We start from the raw sequence: 19254 nt of genomic DNA on the forward strand, positions 1-19254 counted from the left end.
GGCATTTTATCACAGATTATTTGCAGATAATAAGTGTCACATTTTAAGGACATGCAGTCGGGCATAAGTAATATCAATGTATCACAATCACTGCATAACATGAACTTAAYTGTTGCAAAAATATTAGCAACTGGATGTAAAAAGACCTTTTCTAAATATGTAAGCTTCTACACATATTTATAGGAATTTAAATGAACAAAATGGACAAAATCCTGGCCCTGTGGGTATGAATGGGAGTTTTGCCACCTACTTCAATCGGTCAGGATTTCATCCAGAATTACTAAATTACCTCCCCTCTCTCTCTTCATGATGAACAGCTGTGTTGAAATGAAACAAAGGACTGTTAACTGGGAGAGGATGTCAGAAATGGGAGGAAGGTTGAAAATCTGTGGAGTCAGGATGGACACAGTTGCGACAGAGTACCTCCTCTCCAGGTCTGGCAGTTTTATAGGACTGACTGTCAAAACATTCATGGATCTGCCTGAAATCTGCATCCCAGCCTGCCGTATTCTTATGTCTTAGCTGAACTATAACAATATCCATTCGGACTAGTCAGGTTACTGATTAACTGTCTATATCCAGTCCTACTGGTATCCAGTATGTTGTAAAAAAATGAAATATTTAAAATATCACGTTTCATATGTCCAATGGTGATTCAAGAAAAAGGAAAAAATAAACACATGCATAAGGCCCTGCTGCATATGCATGATCTATAATCTACAACACAACTCATAACAGTTGTCAAAATATGAAACTAACACAAAGCCAGTTCATCCCAATAATACAACAGTAAAAGAATCACAGCACCACAGAATCCTGTGAAAGCCTGAATTCCTCAAAATAAAAGAAAATTTTTTGCAAATCCAGGTAAAATAGGACTTGAAAGGTTTACTATTTATTCAGACATTTCAACAGAGAAGGATTAAATCTTCACTTGTAGAGGAACGGAAAACACTGGGAGCCTTATACTGTGAAAAGATAGAATTCTGTAATCCTTTTTTTTTTTTTTTCCTCTCTCGCATTCAGTGCTGAGGGTAAATCCACCAGCAGTGTTCATGTTTGTCCATGATCTACGAGAACAAAGAACTCAGAACTACTTATGAAAATCAGTGAAGAGCAGCCATTTATTTGAACTGTTCCACCAAAACTCCTTTCCTGGCTCTTCCTGACTTAAATTTSTAAACATCCTAAGAACAGGAGTTCAGGAAGCATCTGTGGGTAGATTCATTCCACAATGGCCACCTTTTTAACTCCCCCAAGAAGCTGAGGACAGCTCACCTCCCGCTGCCTCGTGCATTTGCCGTCTGGCCACTTTGAGCCCAGCGTATTCCGCAGCCGCTGCCACAGCCTGTGCAAAATCCGCGTCGGTGAAGAACGATCCGTCGGAGGAGCTGACGCTGGAGCGCCCGCTGGAGATGTTGTCCTCTTCAGAGGCCGAGCCCCAGCCATTGATCATGGAGCCTGTCACAGAGCTCTCCAAATCCCCAACRCTGGAGGCAGGGGTCTGCTCCAGGCCACGCAAAAGGAGCCGCCTGTTCTGCATCTTGGCCACCTCCATGTCCGCCTCGTCCTCCTCCTCTTCCGGGGCGTCGGTATCCATGTCCGAGACCAAGGGCCCTGAGATGTATCCGTAGGTGTGTGGTGGGGAGATGGGCCTCGGAGGGGGTGGAGGGCTCACAGGCTGACGTCTGCATAAAAATACAAGGGTGAGAAGAATTGACATCCCATTACAAAGTCAGAGGCAACARCAGACTGATGAATACACTCGTTTTATTTCCCAGCAAGCTTGGCTTGCCTTTTTAAATCAACCWAATTTGTATCTGAAATGATCAGATTCGTTTTTTTAGTTTATATTTTTGCTGTAAATCAGAACTGACAGCTATACAGTTTGAAATCTATCACGAAGAATCTGATTTTTAATATGGTTCCTTTATCACTGACTTTTATGATAAAGCTGTTCATTTTCCCTAAATAAAACATGTAGAGCTAAGCAAAGAGCTAGTTAGAGATCATGTGACTATTAAAAACATTATTTGTGCTGCATTTAGAGTATAAGCAAAATAAGTATCTGTAAATATATAGCTTGAAACTATTGATGCCAACTATAGATGCATGTATCCAAATGGATTGCTCTATTATCTTATATAATCTTAATATTATATATTAATCTATAATTAAACATTATCTTCCCTCCACCCATCCCAGTGATTCAGAAGATATGAAAAGACAGATTGTAATTTCAGTATTTTTAAAATTGATCAAGGTGATGAAATGAAAGAATTTTYTACCACAAGGTTAGTTCTAGGCCTTAGGGATATTAACATGCATACAGATGTAGAGGTTAACTTATTTTGATCTTAATTTGTCAGTAATGATGTCTCCAGCTTAAAAAGGCAAAGTATTAGATTTARTAGCATTAAATATCAGACCAGTGTTCAAGTTTAGTTAATACTTCACTCAGAAGTTCCAGGCAGCAACATTGTCAACAGCTCTTCACAGGACCAACATATCTGCTCTTTAATTGACACTTGTCTGGCAAGAAAACTTCCTTTCTGCAGTAATGGTTCTCGTGTTGGCTTTGCTTACCAGGCGTTTCTACTGCAGTCTGCTTTGAAAAAATTTCAGGGTAATTTTCCTTTGTTAATTTTGTGGCTCTCACAGTTAAATTGTCTCTTGTGCAGAGGACAAGCAATTTGGTTTCTTAAAATTTTAAYAAATGGGAATACATATTAATTTTGGAAAGACATTATTAGTAAGGAAAATCCTAATACTCTATGGCAAGAGCAAGCTGGATCCTCCCTGGCCTACATCATCAGGCCACTGTTTTTCATTTGGTGTATTWAGTACTAAACAGAATGAAGAACAGTTAGGGCTAAATATCCAATAATCATTTTATAACAGCACCCCCAAATGCCAGAAGCTGCTGCTGCCTGCAATCTGTACCTGCTTTGACTAGAGACCTTGCCCAATAAAGTTTTACTGCCTTAATTTAAAGCTCTTGTGACAATTGTCCTTGTGATATATTTGCCTATTCTCTAGGATTTGGTATGAGAAGAAGGAAACCGGTTACAAAATATGTCAGGGCTCTTAAAAATGTAGTTGGGCTGCCAACCTTTACGGATAGGCCAATTGAGAGCAGCTGGTTCACGGGCACACAGAATGAACAATACTTCTTTCCCTTTATCTGATGCAGGTTTTCGCTTTAACAGTGACGTTGTCTCCTATTTCAGCTCTGGCTTTAACGCTGATATCACCAGCTATCCCACTAAATCTTTAGTTTTTTTCTCTCCTTGTTGACTCTATCCGAGCAGAGGTTTCTATTTCAGTTTGCTGTACTTCCAGCAAGATCACCAGACAGAGAAATATTACAGTATACCATCACCACCAGAATCCAATTCTAGATGCCTGGTTCTAACGAGAAACTGAGACAATATTCAGCAGAACTATCAATAAAGCTAATAAAAAAGTATGACAAGCAGTATTTTAGGCATTATTTTCATTATAAACCCACCAGTTACAAAACACCCCAAAAACATGGAAAGGCACCGCTTGGAATGTATTCTTAGTTTAGAAGTATTGTCAGCCACATTCCAAACAGAACTCCCCATTCCTGAATGGGTTACAGCTGCTGAGCACAGTACACCCAATTCCTAAACAGCAGCCCTGGGTCATATCAACACCAGCAGATCGAACAGGCAGTCAGCCACACCTTAAAAATCCAGCAAATAGAATTGCCTTAATATTTTAAAACTGATGAGATGGATGCAGCAAAAAGAAAAGAAACGTTTGAAAAGGAAGGAGGAAAAGACAAATTAAATCACTAACAAATTTTAAGACTTTCAGCAAAGCTAGACTTAAACACTGTTGGAGGAACAAAATAAATATACATTTAATTTTTTTCAGTGTACAAAARAAGTTGTATGAACACCCTTCCAGCTGCTTCTGCCACTATTTTTTGATGGTGTTGATGGTGACAGCCATAATCTTTGTGTTGAGCAAGCTTTCTGCTTTCCAGGCTGCTGCTTGTACACATCTGCTTCTGTGTCTGCTCCATTCTGTAAGTCARGACACGTATCCTGATCTCCAGAAAATCACCAGAGATTCTGGAAAGTCACTCATGACTACTGGCCCCTCAGCTTCTCCTTTTTCCATTTGTGCCCAGCTAGTTCARCCTCTCCAGTAACCCAGGAAATTTAAGTGATTAATTCTTCTGTCCACTTCTGTGGACCAACATAGCAGGGCCAAYGGAAATTACAGGAAATTAGCTATCTACTAATAAAAAGAGTAATTTTAAAGACTCAGGAAGATAGAAGAAGAGGAAAAGATACACAGCACAAGTGTTACCATAAAGAGAAAAGGAAACAAACCAARTCAGGTCAAGTAGTGGGGAGCTAAAGTAAAAGCAGATATAGGCCCATTAAAAATAAAACAAAACATGAATAACTGCTGCCTACTTAAAAAATGGGAACCATAAAGATCAACTAAGTTTTAAAAAAACATTCTGGAAAATACATCCATAAATATCCAGTAAGTTGTGTTGATAAAATCAGAGTTCTACAGTCTACTCAGAAAGATCAAATAAATGTCATTAGAATAGGCTTGCATTTTGCTAAAAATAGAAATTCTACATGGAACACTGCAGGTAACTTTATGTATTTATGGCAATAAACAATATGTGCAGACCACTGGAGGAAACAATAATAAAAGCCCATAATTTGGGATGGAAAAGCTGTGCCTTCTTAACAAAAGCCAAGAGAAGTAAGCCTCATACATAAAAGGTCTCACTCAGAATTCACCGTTTTATGGGAGAGAAGCTATGAGAGTGTATATGCAAAATAGTTGTAAAAGCAACTCAGAGCAGAAACAAAATTTCCCTGTAGCAAGTATCTATCTTTATTAATGCTGGTCATACTTTTAAATAAGGGTAGATAGAAATGTTAAGGAAATTTTGCAAGCAGTAATTTCCTGTATTAGGATTTACGAGAGGAGGAAAATCTATAGGTTATATAAATTATATATTTATATATATTCATACATATTGGTGACAAGTTAATTGCACAGTTACTGTGAAATAATGCATGCTATTTTATGGTAATAATGCAGTAAATCTATTGGAAACAATGGAACTGTAATTATATGGTAAGCTGTGCTAACGATACCACTTTAATAACCTGACGACTGTGAATTTAACTTATGTCAGCATCACACGTACCCTAAAGTGATATACTGCATTTCTTCCCATGTGCAATAATAAAGCAACTTAATTACCTATTTCTTAGGTTAAAATAGTTCTAGCATCCTGGATTAGAAGTTAAAYAGTAACAGAATAATGGGGAAATCGTTGGCCTCACTAAATGCAACAGGAATTTTCAGCAGGGCTCAGATGACTGTTATCACATCTCTCTCGCTACATTTGCATTCACACACCTCCGGTCAGGTTGGTGTTGTGTGTGTCCCAGATCCTCCTGACAGTCCTGTAACATGGGCTGGAGTTCTTCCTGGGGAGAGGGGGTGAGAGTGGCAGTTGACTGATGGCTATAGGAGACAGCGGCTGGAGAGGAAGCTGCTCCTCGGACAGGTGGAGTAGGACCTCGCTCATCTTCTTCCTCTTCCTCTAGCTCATCCTGCTGCAGATACATCCTTGCAGGTGGCACAGGACAAGGAATTTCTTGGTCATAGCTAAAATTAATTTTTTAAGAAAATAAGGACTTAAATTTGCACTGTGTAATTAGCATATCTGATACATGTATTAACAGCCCAGAAACAAACYGCTGTTCTCTGTGCTCTTGAGAACAGCTCAGTAAGGATGTGCTGAGAGGATGCACACCATGGTCAGGAGGTGCTCTATAAATTGCCACACTACAGCTCAACAGCAGCGCCAGAATGGTGCTGAAGGAAGGTCTCACTCTGCCAGCTTGTAGGGCAAATTACACTTCAATTAACTAGTGATTAACGTGGGAGATGGATGATGTCTTCATCTTACCTTTCATCCACCGAGAGGCTGTAATCTTCACTATTGCTGTGGGGAGGTGGATGTGCTGGAGGGGGTGGAAGAAGATCTGCCCAGTTCATGCCAGCCTGCTTGGGAGCCTTTGGGGTCCGAGCACCCTTCTTGTGCCCTTGACTCCCTGTGAATAAAAAGCAGCAATACTTTAAAAAATATTTGCAAGGATTTTAAGCCTCTCCTCAGCACTASCTATGAAAACCAAAATAACTGTAGTCACTCCCAAATGCTCTTGCATTCCTTGAGAATTTACTGTTTTGCTCAGTTTGGAGCAAATTGGCATTCCTCCTTTTTACATCAGTTTGTACTTGTAGCTTCTTCCTAGAATTAATCTACATTTTAAGTGGTTGAATTTAACCAGAAACTACATAGAATGGAAAAAAAACCACATGGGATACAGAACTTACTTTTTWAAATAAACAGTCAAAAGTGCAATAAAACCTTAAATTGATTTCACAAGCAATGTCATTAGGGTGAGCTTCCTACTTCTGTTAATTACATTAAAGATTATAATCTAAAACAAATGAGCTGTAGACATACTTTCTTAAGTGCCTTTATCCTATTTAATTGCCTGAACCCAAAATACAATATGATACAGATATGATCTATTGAAGTTCTACTGTTGCATTAAGTCACTGAATATAGGTAATTTGTACTTGTCCACTGAAACATTTGAGGCACAATGAAATTACTACTTTTAGTCTAAATGGCAGGTGCAGTTAAAAATAATTGCTGGAAGAACAAAAATAACAGAAAAAAAACCTATAAAGATCGATGAAGTATTTCACAAATGTTTTCAACTACTAATACTAGAAAATTACAGTTCATAATAAAACAATCCAGCTTCAGCAGTTCAAATAACTTTGAATATGACCAATTATTCAGGTGGTCTCAAACTTTAAGTTTCGACGTGGCTTGACAAGAACTGGCAYGACTACTGTTTCAATCCTTCTTTCCTGTTGTTACTCCAAGTTATTGTGGTTTTCAGTACGTTTTAGAATCCTTCACATTTCTCTCTTAAACTGAGGCATGATTTTATATTATCATACTAAAACGTTATACACGTGATTAAATAATATGTTGCAGTGAGATTTAGGAAGCTTGTTTTTTTCACTTCTGCTGTCTCAGAGTTTCCACTCTTACAGACAGTAGTTCTGTTTATTACTGTCCCACATTAGCTGCCACATACATATTTTAGCTATGCACAATTATTTTTCTGGTATCTCAGTATGGCAAGGAAGACTTTGACTACCCCATCGAGACCATCACCTGCAATCTCTGCCCTATGCACCATGATATATGCTAGGTTCAACACAATTAATTTATAAATTTGGTCACCTTGCTTCATTCCTGCTGGAGTCCTTGGCACAGGACTATCAATTTTTAAGAGTCATGAACAAYCCCATTAGGCACCAGCATGGAGAACACCTCCCCTCATTTTTAATTTGCATGGGTTCATACCCCTGARATGTTTCATGCTGAATTTCAAGTCTTAATGGCACTGAACGCAGTCTAAGCACCACATCCTGATCACACAGCCCTAGGAATGAGTAAAAGGCTCATACAACACTGCTGAGCAGCTGGGAGAATTGGGAGCTGGGCTTATCTCACCCCAGCCACTGGGAATTCAGGTCACTCAGAGGCACAGCAAGGCTCATCAACATTTTTATGTCTCTGCTGTGCTCGGTCAGAACCCAAAGCACAGGCTGGGATTCAGGTAACTGGACTATCAAAGGCAACAGCACAACAGAATGGGAGAAATCTTCATCTTGATTAGTAAAGTTCAGAGCACTCATGGCTGTGACCATAATTCACCCTGTAACTGGTTTGATGCAAATAAACACAGCCAAAATACCAGACTTACAGTAAAGCCCCCAACCAAGCCTAGGCTTAGATCATATACCTCTGCCAGGAATCAAACCTGAAAGTGAAAATGTTATACTACAATGATAAAGCATAACTTTCGCATAAAAACACATTCTGTGGTCCCAAAGTACAGAGAGCAATTTTAGTGCTCTGGTCAACACAAAAAGCTGTTTTGTTTCAAGATTTTTACGAAGAATTTTTATTTTGTTGGACAGGAGATGCCAATGAGAAACAAAATTTTATTATCTACCATCTACATCTAAATTATGTACAAGAATAATTTTGACATATAGTGACTAAGAGCTATAAAAATTTTATGTATGCTGCATGTTTTTTTACTCAATAAAATACATGGGTTTAATTTAGAAAATGAGAAACTTCTTAAAGCAGCTCTGTTGGGTATCACTCAACTGCTGCGATATCTTGGGCTGGTTCATGAATTGGGTAAGCAGGCCCAAGAGAATTGGAAAAAAGGTCTCTAAAGTACTAGGAAGGTAACACATAAATTAAAACCCACTTTTTTTGGTGACAGTTGGAAATAAATTTCTGTGGCTTGCCCATCTGGAAAACATGATGTTAACCAGCAGGCCATTAGCATTAGGAAATCCAACTTTTATTTGATTACATGACTTTCACAATTTTGGAAAATCAGAACTGACGTTTAGCTGACATTAAGCAATCATAAAGATGCAACAGAAATGTAGGTACCCATTGGGACAGTTTYTTGTGCTGTTTAACATCCCTGTGCTGTACCACTGTCAGTGGATTCCTCCCCATCACTCCTTCTCTRAACTCAGTAATATTGCTAATCACAGCCACAGAATCCAAACACCACGAAGCCCAAGGCTTGAAAAGCACTGCAGACACTCACCAGATGTGCTGCTGCCTCTGTCTGAGCTGTTGTAGGATCCACCTGTGTTCTGGTCGTAGGACTGGTTGTAGGGAATAGTTGGAGCAATGCTGTCATTGACTCGGTAATCTGCAAGTTTAATGGGATAGTTTAATGCTGCCCTTCAGGAACACAGCTACTTTTATACACTTGCTTTKWWACACAAAGTAAGATSTCCTGAAAATAGTGAGGAAGAAACAAATTCATTTTTTGAAAAGAAAAATCATCTTGCAATCATGTTTTTAACTTGTCTCTAATTGAAAGCTTAAGGGAAATCATGGGAACTTGGTAGCTCCACAGCTAAAAWGCCATAAAATGGAATTCTATGCACTGGGCTTTCACAAAGCCTCTGCAATAATCAAGTCTCAATGAATATGCTTTATATCTACCTATCTATCTTTCTGACCTGTGTGAGCATTTTACATACAAATACACTGTCACCTTGATTGATTTTCCATGGTCTCTGCCTAATTTATGCAGGCAGGGCAACCAATGGACTGCAGTGGCTACTTTTTTATTTCAAAGGTGACAAACCCACATAGGAGTCAGCTCTGTACGACAAGAGCTGAATGAKCTGCTGGAGCAACAATGCAGCTCCAACTGAATTTGATTTACAACAGAAGAGGTCTTTGTTTCAGGTCTGCTGGCTCCAAGAATATTTTTATTTACACTGGATTAAGCAGGTTCTAAAAAGGCAGGGYCTTTTTGCTAATGGCTGTTACCACAACTTTCTTCTCCAGTTCCAAAGCACTTGGTATGCCCTTAATGTTTTTAAGTCTAGATTTGGCAACCAGATCTGGTTTCATGAGAAGTAAAACATTCATCTGGCAGAACAATACTCTCATGTTAAAAAGCCATTACAATTTACAGAGGAGAGAAAGGAGATAAGTTACTCTTCATACAGCAAATAAACCTGCATCATAAACAGAACCGCTGGACATAAAGTAGTGACAATGAAGCACAGCATGTAACTCATCAAAATGGTTCCTTCCCATCACAAAAGCTGTAGGTATAATCAGCAGCAAGATGGCTTTGACTTAGGAAATGAGAAAACTAAGATCAGAATATCGACTCATAAAACAGCAAATCAAAACAAAAATAAACAAAACTAAGAATTCAGTCCCCATCTGCTGCAGAAATGTTTGTGATAATGTAAGCATGGGAAAAAGAGCAAAATGATAAATTCCACACCAGAGTGTATTCTGTAATAGATTCTCAGCCTAGTTGCATTCCACAGACCACGCTGAAGCCCTGCATACCGCATATGTTTACARAGAGGATAAACAGTAAATCAGCACTCTGAAATATGTATATATGACTGTCAGCAGACAATGCTTTAAGGGGGCCTTTCCACACTGCAAYATGCTAGAGAATATGCAGCTGTAATATACACAGTTTGAAAGATGCAGTATCTTCCAGCACATAAAAACCAAACATGTTTWAATTCCCAAAGAGGTACGTAATACACAGTTCATGAAAGAGAACAATTACAAAAAATACAGCTTTCACCCTCTAGTAAGGAGCCAAMCCCCTTGAATTCTCTTTTGGCATGTTTATGTCAAGGGAAGGTGTCACGTTTTATATTGCCCTTTGAACTCCTTTGTGAGTTGATGGGTCCGGCAGAGAAATCAACATTCCTGTAATGAAATGTTTCTTTTTACTGGATCACTTATCACTGTGCCATCACTTGAGTTACAACAATCCATGTAAAAAGTTCCAAGTTAGAATGGGTCCAGCTCCTAGGGATACTCTTTTGCAAATCAGGTTATTAAAAGAGGTTGCATGGTAGCCTGGAGGACTAGAAAGAAGAAATCACATACCTATTTCTTCCAGCTCCCACACAGTATATTAAAGAAACTTGCCTTCAAGGCCTCAGAAGCACATTGTGATGTTGCCCGTTAACACTGAAATCAATTTATTTTTAGCTTCTGGATCCACAGACTTCAGTCAGGCTARCACAGGAATTTAGTTTCCAAAATTGTGTGTGGTAGCATTGCCTCTCARTATGAGAACTGAAGGCTTGCTAGGAACAAGGCTAAAATGAATTGGATCACTCCATCTGTGTCCCCAGTGTACAACACAATACAATTTTACAGAGTTTGATATGCAAAATTTCATTCGTTTACATGAACATGTAGATTTAATGAGTCTCCATCCACGACCGGGAAGAGTGGATTGACCTATTTAAAATTTAAGGTAGAGTATAATGTGACTACCATGCATCTGGCTCGTGAATAAAATATCTGGCCTCTGTCCTAACCAATCCCTTAAYTACTATTAAATTTAAATTAATCTCATATCCATAGGAAATTTATTTTATTTAACTCTTTTCTAAAGACACAGCTTGTTATTTTTTACAATAAATGCAACATCTGAAGATTATTGTGGTGCTAATGAACTTTCTGACACTGCTAACTGTGTATTTCTAAATCTGAAGAGGCAGAAGCCTAAAAGCACCACAGAAGCCTGTAACTGCTGAACCTGAAAGCTTTAGACTCCCGGAACCAGAAGGTCAAAACTCCTCTGATGCCTAAAGAGGAGAAACAAGCTAAAAGCTCTTCACCTTTGTTTAATTTGTTTTGCTCCATAATGTTGTACTGTATGGGTGGAACCTCTTGCTTTTGCTGRACAGAGGGTTTCCAGTGTTTCTCATTCGAGTCCCCGCTGCCATTGTTAACATTATTGCTGATATTGGACTGGATGAGCTGGGTGGTGGCATAAGGAGTGGGCTGCCCAGGCTGGCTGACAAATCTTCCATCCTTTAGATTTGGACTATTGAAGGTTTTCATCTCATTGATTTTGTTGCTGAGGTCCACGTCCCCATACACAGTTGACTCAGGCAACATCAGGTTTGTCTGCTTGTTGTCCAGCTGATTGTTGTAATTTGCTATACAATCGGCTAACCACAGAGGAGAGAAAAGAGAAAAGGTCATTCTGTTCGCTTACACCAGACTTTCCACGAAACCCCCTCTAACATTTCCTCAGTGCACAACTGTATGGCTTGAATCCATATAGTTGAGTCTGAACTGAGGCAGAGATATGCCACTCACTTATATAAATTACAAAATATTTTTTATCTTACACAATAYTGCTCCAAAAGTAGGGGTCACTGTTCAGATTCACTGTAAATTCAGACCTGAATTGTATCTACGATGACTTACCTTGTTGGGCATTTCCACAGTGGCCATACAAACATCCATATTTTTATACATTATTCTCATAGCAGTATAGATATTCAATTAATAATTTTGATTAAAACCATTTGCATTGCAAGGAAAATTAAAACTTAATAGTGGGAATAACTAAATAAAACAGCTCATATCTGTAGAGATACCTCAACAGTATCTAGAAATACTTGTATTTGTGATAAGAAATAGATGTACAATAGGTTTTTATAAATTATTACATATAAGAGAATTAAAGAAAAACAGTACAAAGTAAAAGGTAACTCAGTACCSAGTAGCAAGTCTTTATTTGATCATTGTTTCCTTGTACAATCTTATATTTTAACTTGAAACARAAAGACAGAAAAGCAATCTGGAATCTTAGCTAATTTTCAGTTGTTTTGGATATTGCAAAACACGTAATACCACAGTAATAACGTTATCCTGTATGCTAAASATATATCATATAGATAGACAGCATGAATTCATTCTTCTGACATTCACTGCATCCTGAGATCACCAATTACTGCAGTCAGTAAACTGGTATGTGCTGGTGCTCTGGCCACTACTGTGTGAAACAGTGCCCCTGCATTGCCACCTTCTCTTGCCTCTCTGTGACAGCAGAGTCACATATTTGTTCCTCTCCACATCCAGTCCACCAGGAAAATACTGACTGAAGTAAAATATGCTGTGGGTCAGCAGTTAGAAGGCTTAGTGAATCTAGCATCCAATGATCCTTAAGCAAAATTTCTCATTTTCCAGTTGATTAATGCATCAATAATTACATAACAACTCACGAGGAATATAGTTTTCCCTCTTTTAAAATATGTGCTATTCATACTAATGAATTTGATTCAAAACCTAAAATCCATTACCTATGTCCACAATGAATACACTGAGAAGATGCCAAGTAAAACTAGACAATTCAAGATTTTACCATTACTCTACATAAAACAGCTAGCAAACATAGAGGATGTTCAATTTCAAAAACATTCCCTAATACATACATATTTTTAGAGAAATATTACCTGAGAAAGGAGAATAAAATAATGCTTGAGTAAGAAAACCACTGATCCACACTTTCAGTGACTAAGGAACAGTATCAGAACATGCCACACAGAGCTTATCACTGCACATTTCATGCCCCCCAGCCTGTGGGTTTTTTTTGAAGGTTTTACTGTTTGATATATTTTTCTTTCTTCTGTGAGGTGTTATTTATTGCTTCTGTTATTTATTGCTTCGCAGTCTTCAACTTCTTGATTTCTGCTGTTTAAATGTTTTTATTTCTCTCACCTGCTGAAACCATCCTAGTCTTTCCTCCCTTCCAAGTCTATTGTATTATACTGSGCAATTATATATACAGTATATTCTTCACTCCTGATACCTCAGGCTTTGCTACAACATCCTCACAGAGCCACTTATAACATCTATTTTCACCTCCYTCCATTTGCAGCTACATCTGATTTGTATGTAAGGCAATATCATCAATACAGCACAGGCAGTACACAATTTTTTTTACACAGACACATTAAAATTCCTCATAACAAGTACTTAAAACCGGTTTACCCATATAACAGATTTATCCTGTTAGATTTTTTTATGGCATCTACTTTTGGATCAATCCGTTCCCATTCGGTAGACTTGGAAGAGAGTGCTATACTTAAAGGCAATTAAAAATGCAGCTACTTTGCATATTCACAACTGTAGAGGGGATATCCACTGCTGCTGCTTCAGAGCATAAACCAGACCCAGATGACAGAATGAAGATACCTGCCAGATTTTCCAGGGAAGAACAGACCACTCTGAGCATATTGTCTGACCCACAAGTTCCAAAGGTCTGCTTGAAAGGAAGGAAACGCTTTGCAACAAAACCAAGCTTAATATGAAAACAAAAAGAGGGAGAATCCACTGCAGTTCAATACAAGAGGTTATAACAGRTTACAACCATCAAAAATGTGCCTTCTCTTCTTTTTCTGAATTTGTCAGGTTTCAGTTACCAGAACTTGCTATATCTGTCCTTCTCATAGTAAAGTATTCCTGTATCACAAACTTTTTTATACAGGCAGTGGTGGACATGATATCCTCAGCCAGAGTGAAATAAAAGTCTCCAATGCCCAAATCTCTCACCTTGCTCTGAAGCACCTGGCAGTGGTCACTGTCAGACAGCATTACTGCAGGAAATARATTGCCATTACCAGCACCCATGAATTACCAGCCATTATAGCTGGCTTCATATTAATTACAGGAGGTAATGCTGCTTGGCACTTGTGTAACTTCACATACTCCTTCTCTGAAATGCTAGGAAATGCTCTAGCAAAACCAGCTAGAGATTCTTGTAGTGGAAAAGCTTCATTTCACTCCTCACCAGTAACACAAACTGGGCTAAACCAAAAGGCCTGTTTWAAATAAAATGTGCAACACCTAACACTCTTGAGATATTTTTTCCCAAATGTCTTCCATGGAAGTCATGAGGTTTTCTTCCAGAACTCTGAGTCCTGCCCAAGCTCCCAGGAACTACCACTTAACGTTTTGTAATTGTTTTAAGCGTGCAAAGCTGATTTCTTTATTCACACACCCAAAACAGAACCTCAGCTATCCAGTTCTGTACAGAATGGCACTCAAAGGGAAGTTCTGAGTGTGCTAAAACCAGACTGACTTTGTTACAAGTACTGTAGTAATGTTTTATTTCTTACTTCCCATCGCATCCAAAGCAGAAGGAAAAGCTAAAACCTAAAAAACCTAAAAATGACCATATCTGCTCTACTCAGTAGCTGAAACATATAATTTCAGTGTGAATTCTGGCAGCATTGAATTTTGCAAGGGCTCCTTAAGCCTACTACAACTGTCCAAAGGGRACCGAGGAAGGATCCAAAAAGAGACCAAAAGCATCATCATGACAAAGAGAAGACACTATACAAAGTCTAAAAGCACTGGAAATACAAACCCAAACAAACCTGTACGCTCTGCCAGGTACTAGAAGCACACACTGTGTAAAGAAGATTCCTTAGCAAGGTAGAAACATATCTAACCTGGTCGACTGTACGTTGTAAGGTTGCTATCACTGTTGCCATTGCCAGCGGTGCAGCAGTTGATGGAGCAGTCATTGTGATTGTTCCCTGTGTTAGGCCAAGTATCTGCCAACCACGGCTGAGTGGCCGGTTCACTGATGTTTAGGAGTCCAGGCCTTTAAAAACAAAGCTCGGTCATTTCAAAAAGTAAACAAAAGTGTTTTCACATTGCAGTTACACTCTTCCAAATAGTMAGATAGTACAAAATAATACCACATATAAAAAGGCAGAAGCACTGAAAAATACAGCTACATTCAATTATTTAGCAGCTTCTAGTCCCTTATATAACCTATTCCTTGCTAAAACACTCAGGAGTGAACAGTCAAGGACAGCATTCAGTTCATTTCGCTGGACTACGCTATATGTTATGTCACTTTGGTTTATTTTTTTTTTTCCTTAGGAGGTTGCATTTTTATTTTTCTGCTCCTTTGCACCTTTTTAAAGAAATCAAGGTAAAAAGAAGGAAACTGGCAAGYCAGTTAAACAAAAAATCCAGACATGGAAGCAGGATGGATATGCATGAATGAGAGCCAAATTTAAATACTCCCAAATTCTTGGTTGTTCATGGAGCAAATTCTCCTCACCCTCAGACAATGCTGCTTCCACTAACCCTACTGAGTGGGTGACATGGGTGACACACACGTAGTGAGTGAAGCACTCAGCTGAAAAAAGAGTTTAAGGTGATTGGGAATAGGGACCACCTGAAAAATATCCAGACATGAATGCTGCATCCTGGCTGCCTTTGGAACAAAGTGCATTCCTGCCATCAGCAGAAAGGAACARCATTCCTTGTTTTCCAAGTTGCTGAATTTTTGCAATGAGTGTGAAAGGCTCTCTGGTGAATGTTCTGTAGAATCTTTGGTGGCTCTTCAGTTTGTGTTACAGTCCCACACAAGTAGCATCCCTACACAATTTCAAACTGCCTTTGCTAACTAAGGTGCTTTTAAAAAAYAGATCATTTTAGTTACAGTCATATATATATATATGTAAACACAGTCTCCTTCTCATGGGATTTAACAGGCAACTTTTCAATTTGAAATAGTGAAGGAACTATTTTCCATAATATTAGATGTGATGATCTTCAAGAATAAAATATGCTAATCCTCTTAAACTGCAAGYTGAAAATACAAGCTGCATGCAGTTATTTGTGGGGGATAGAGTCTGTCAGTGCTGCAGGCTTAAGTCATAGACTTAGAATGACATTTAAAAGATCTATACATATATATGTACATATATATATATTTCTGTGCTGCATATGTCATCTGACAATTTAACATGGGAGGTGATGAGGCTTGACTTGCTGTCAGGCTTACAAACCAGGCAATATGCATTCAGTAAAGGAATGTTTTTAAAAAAAACTGAAACAAATATACAGCTGTKTAGGCCTATGAGCAGGTGAGCTGATTTGAAATTCCCTGCTTTTTTCGTAACACTCTGCTCTTACAATGAACCTACACCTCAAGGTGTTCGGAGGAGACAAAGCATTTCAGAATGTTCCAGCACTTTAAAGACTGGATTTTTTATCACAGGCAGTTAAAGATCCTTTGTTTCTAAAATTCCCTTTGCATTCACACCTGCTGTCATGTAAGAAATGTGGTGTGAGGTATATWAGTAGATGAGAATTCCACTAAYTGGAGCCATTWAGGTGGAACTGTAGGCAAGMRATGCTTGCATTACAGCTCCATAGARTGATGATGATCTGAGATAATAATAATTTCCAAAGATCTTTCACCATGGCAGCAAATTCCTTGACTCCCTGAATTAGTGGACTGGGTGTGAAGCAGGGGTGGACAGAGCAAGGGGCTGTGTGGTGCCGGCTGGAGTCAATCCACCACAATTGCCATTACTCAAATCCTGTCTAGAAAAGGGATTGCCATAGAAATGGGTATTTTTTTCAGCATCACACTAGTGGGGATTATGTTGAAATACATCACTGTGACATTTCGAAATCTGAAAAATGCTTTAACGTGCTCAAATAACTGCACTTGGCAAAAATGCTAAACCTTTCCAAAACACTGCAAATATAAAGGAAGCAAGTGAAAACCTTAGGCTTGGATATCAGAGGATGGTTCCATATGCAAAAATAACTTTTTTTTTTTTACATTACAGAACTGTGTTTCATATCCTACAAAGTAAGTTACATCACACATGCTGTAAATGCCATATATGCAAATGATCAAAACCAGCATAGATGTTTGCACCTTGAATCAATMACATTGTTAGATTCTGGCACTGTTGCTGAAAACTAGGACAGTAAAATTGAAACTGCTTCTCTGGCAGTACCAAAGTTACTGTGGACGATGTAGACACTTTTGGGCTCATTTCTGTCCTCTGTGTGAGTGTGCTTCATGCAGCCTGTGCTATGGGAAAAGTGGAAAAGCACAGCAGCACAAAGAACACAAAGGATGTTAGCTGAGTATCTTTTTGAACAATCCTGTCAGGGAAAGAGGGGKCTCATATCTCTCCTATTTTCTCACTGTTCTGGAGTAGAGGCAGCAGCCCAGTGATTTACAGATTTATCCATTCAAAAACCACATGGCAGCTGTTCTAGAGGTTTCCCTCCACACTTTTATGGCCCTGACAGCACAGCAGCACAGAGCTGGGCAGAGATATCTGCAATTGCTCTTAATATACCAGGTCCAGCTGCAGCAGGAGCTGAACAGCATCACCTCTGCAGAGCATTCAAGTAGACCAGGAATGTTTAATTTTTATAATCTTTACAATTACCAAATTTCTGCTTGGTCTGACAAATTCGGAATCAAAAGATGCCACTTGTGAATAGGAATTGTCACAGGACTTTGTTGCCCAGCTGATCTCTGASATTTTAGCATTTTTTTCAACATCATGCCAAATCTTTGAATGTAACCTRGAGAAAAAAATGGTGTGCTAGTAAAGCACTACTGCTTTGACCTGCCTTTTGCTAAAACCATTATTTTTCTTCCTGAAGAAAACTTCACCTCTACACGGGCAATGCAAATTACTGTTTTCTCCAAGGCCATTCATTAAGTAATAACATAAACCCAGCGAACATGCCTGAGTTAAATCTTCAGTCTGGAATGGTTTGCAGAGCGGGGGGCTGTAAATTTAAAACCAACCTGTTTCCCTCTCCTTCTGTGCCCTGGCTCCTTTAAGCAATGCTCTAACTCTTGTGCATTCACAGAAAGCTTTTTTCCTTAAAATGCCATCTTATAAGCTGTTTATGTCTTCAACAATTTTTTCCAATAAACGTTTTCTTTCTCTGTAGTATTTGTGAAGCAGCTATATTTCTTAATCTTCATAAATGCCAMGATTTAATTATTTTTACTCCCTTAATCAGGAGGTAAGCCAGGTCTTTGTTTTGAAGTTAAAGCACTCCCTCTGCTGCTCGTTTTTCGACATGCAGTTTTTAGAGCTTAASAATGCTGAAAATATTTCAAACAATGTTTTGGGAATCAACCTAAAAAATCAAACCACATACTCTCCTTCTAAACAGTAAATATATGGCCAAAATGCATAAATTAAAATAATGAACTAAAACATAGCTTTGCAAGTGATTATTCTGCCATCACTTACAAGGAAAATTGAACTCCTGTAATCCTTCAATTTATTTGCACACAATKTATACCTATAAGAATAAAGGATATAATTACCTGCCTCCACTGCTTACGGCCTCTCCTCCTCTCTGATATGTTACTGAAATAGTTAAAGATAAAAAGAAGGAAATAATTCAAAAATCATACAAGACTCCTTCGATAACAGTATTTACTTTGCCTTTGTTTCATTTTAGCTAAGACAATAACTGTACATTGTTTATACATTAATTCCGTGCCTCATTCTGCAAGCTACTGCTTCAAATCCAAGTTTAGACRCAACACTTGTGCTGCTTGGTAACTGCTGGCCTTAACCCCAACAGGGTTTTATATTTCTGATCTGTTCTGAACACACACACACACACAAATGTATCACTTAAGAAAGCAGGAAGCCATACATCAGGTCGAACTTATTCTTAACATAACTCTGCTGACTTCAGTGGAGTTACTCTGTGGAAGGATTTAGGTCATATATTTATTTCATGAATGGCTGGATGTTAAAGCTTTGCTCTGCCTTATTATTTTGGCAAGATTGAAGAGGTATCACGATTCTATAACAGACCTTACTTCCAAAGTAAATAATGGCTCATTACAGCTGAAGCTACTGCAAAAACAAATGCTCTTTCTGAATGTTACTGCAATACACCCAGGGAACAAGCACACTCTAGAAGTCCACAGAAACTACACATTTTAT

The 19254-nt window shown here is 38.5% G+C and overlaps 1 protein-coding gene across 1 annotated transcript in view; it reads right to left on the reverse strand.

The window, feature by feature from the left end:
* Positions 1-19254, reverse strand: part of ROBO1 (roundabout guidance receptor 1) — a 287511-nt gene that overhangs the window by 11635 nt on the left and 256622 nt on the right. Inside the window, exons 20-26 of the mRNA XM_057376619.1 lie at positions 18621-18663; positions 14953-15107; positions 11323-11658; positions 8742-8849; positions 5984-6128; positions 5428-5679; positions 1279-1688 (exon numbers count right to left, since the gene is read on the reverse strand). Of these exons, the coding sequence (XP_057232602.1) occupies positions 1279-1688; positions 5428-5679; positions 5984-6128; positions 8742-8849; positions 11323-11658; positions 14953-15107; positions 18621-18663 (1449 nt within the window). The remainder of the gene's footprint in view (positions 1-1278; positions 1689-5427; positions 5680-5983; positions 6129-8741; positions 8850-11322; positions 11659-14952; positions 15108-18620; positions 18664-19254) is intronic.

Source organism: Malurus melanocephalus, unplaced genomic scaffold, assembly GCF_030028575.1.
Source record: "Malurus melanocephalus ecotype Western Australia unplaced genomic scaffold, MMel_1.1 scaffold_285, whole genome shotgun sequence".
Lineage (NCBI taxonomy): Eukaryota > Metazoa > Chordata > Aves > Passeriformes > Maluridae > Malurus > Malurus melanocephalus.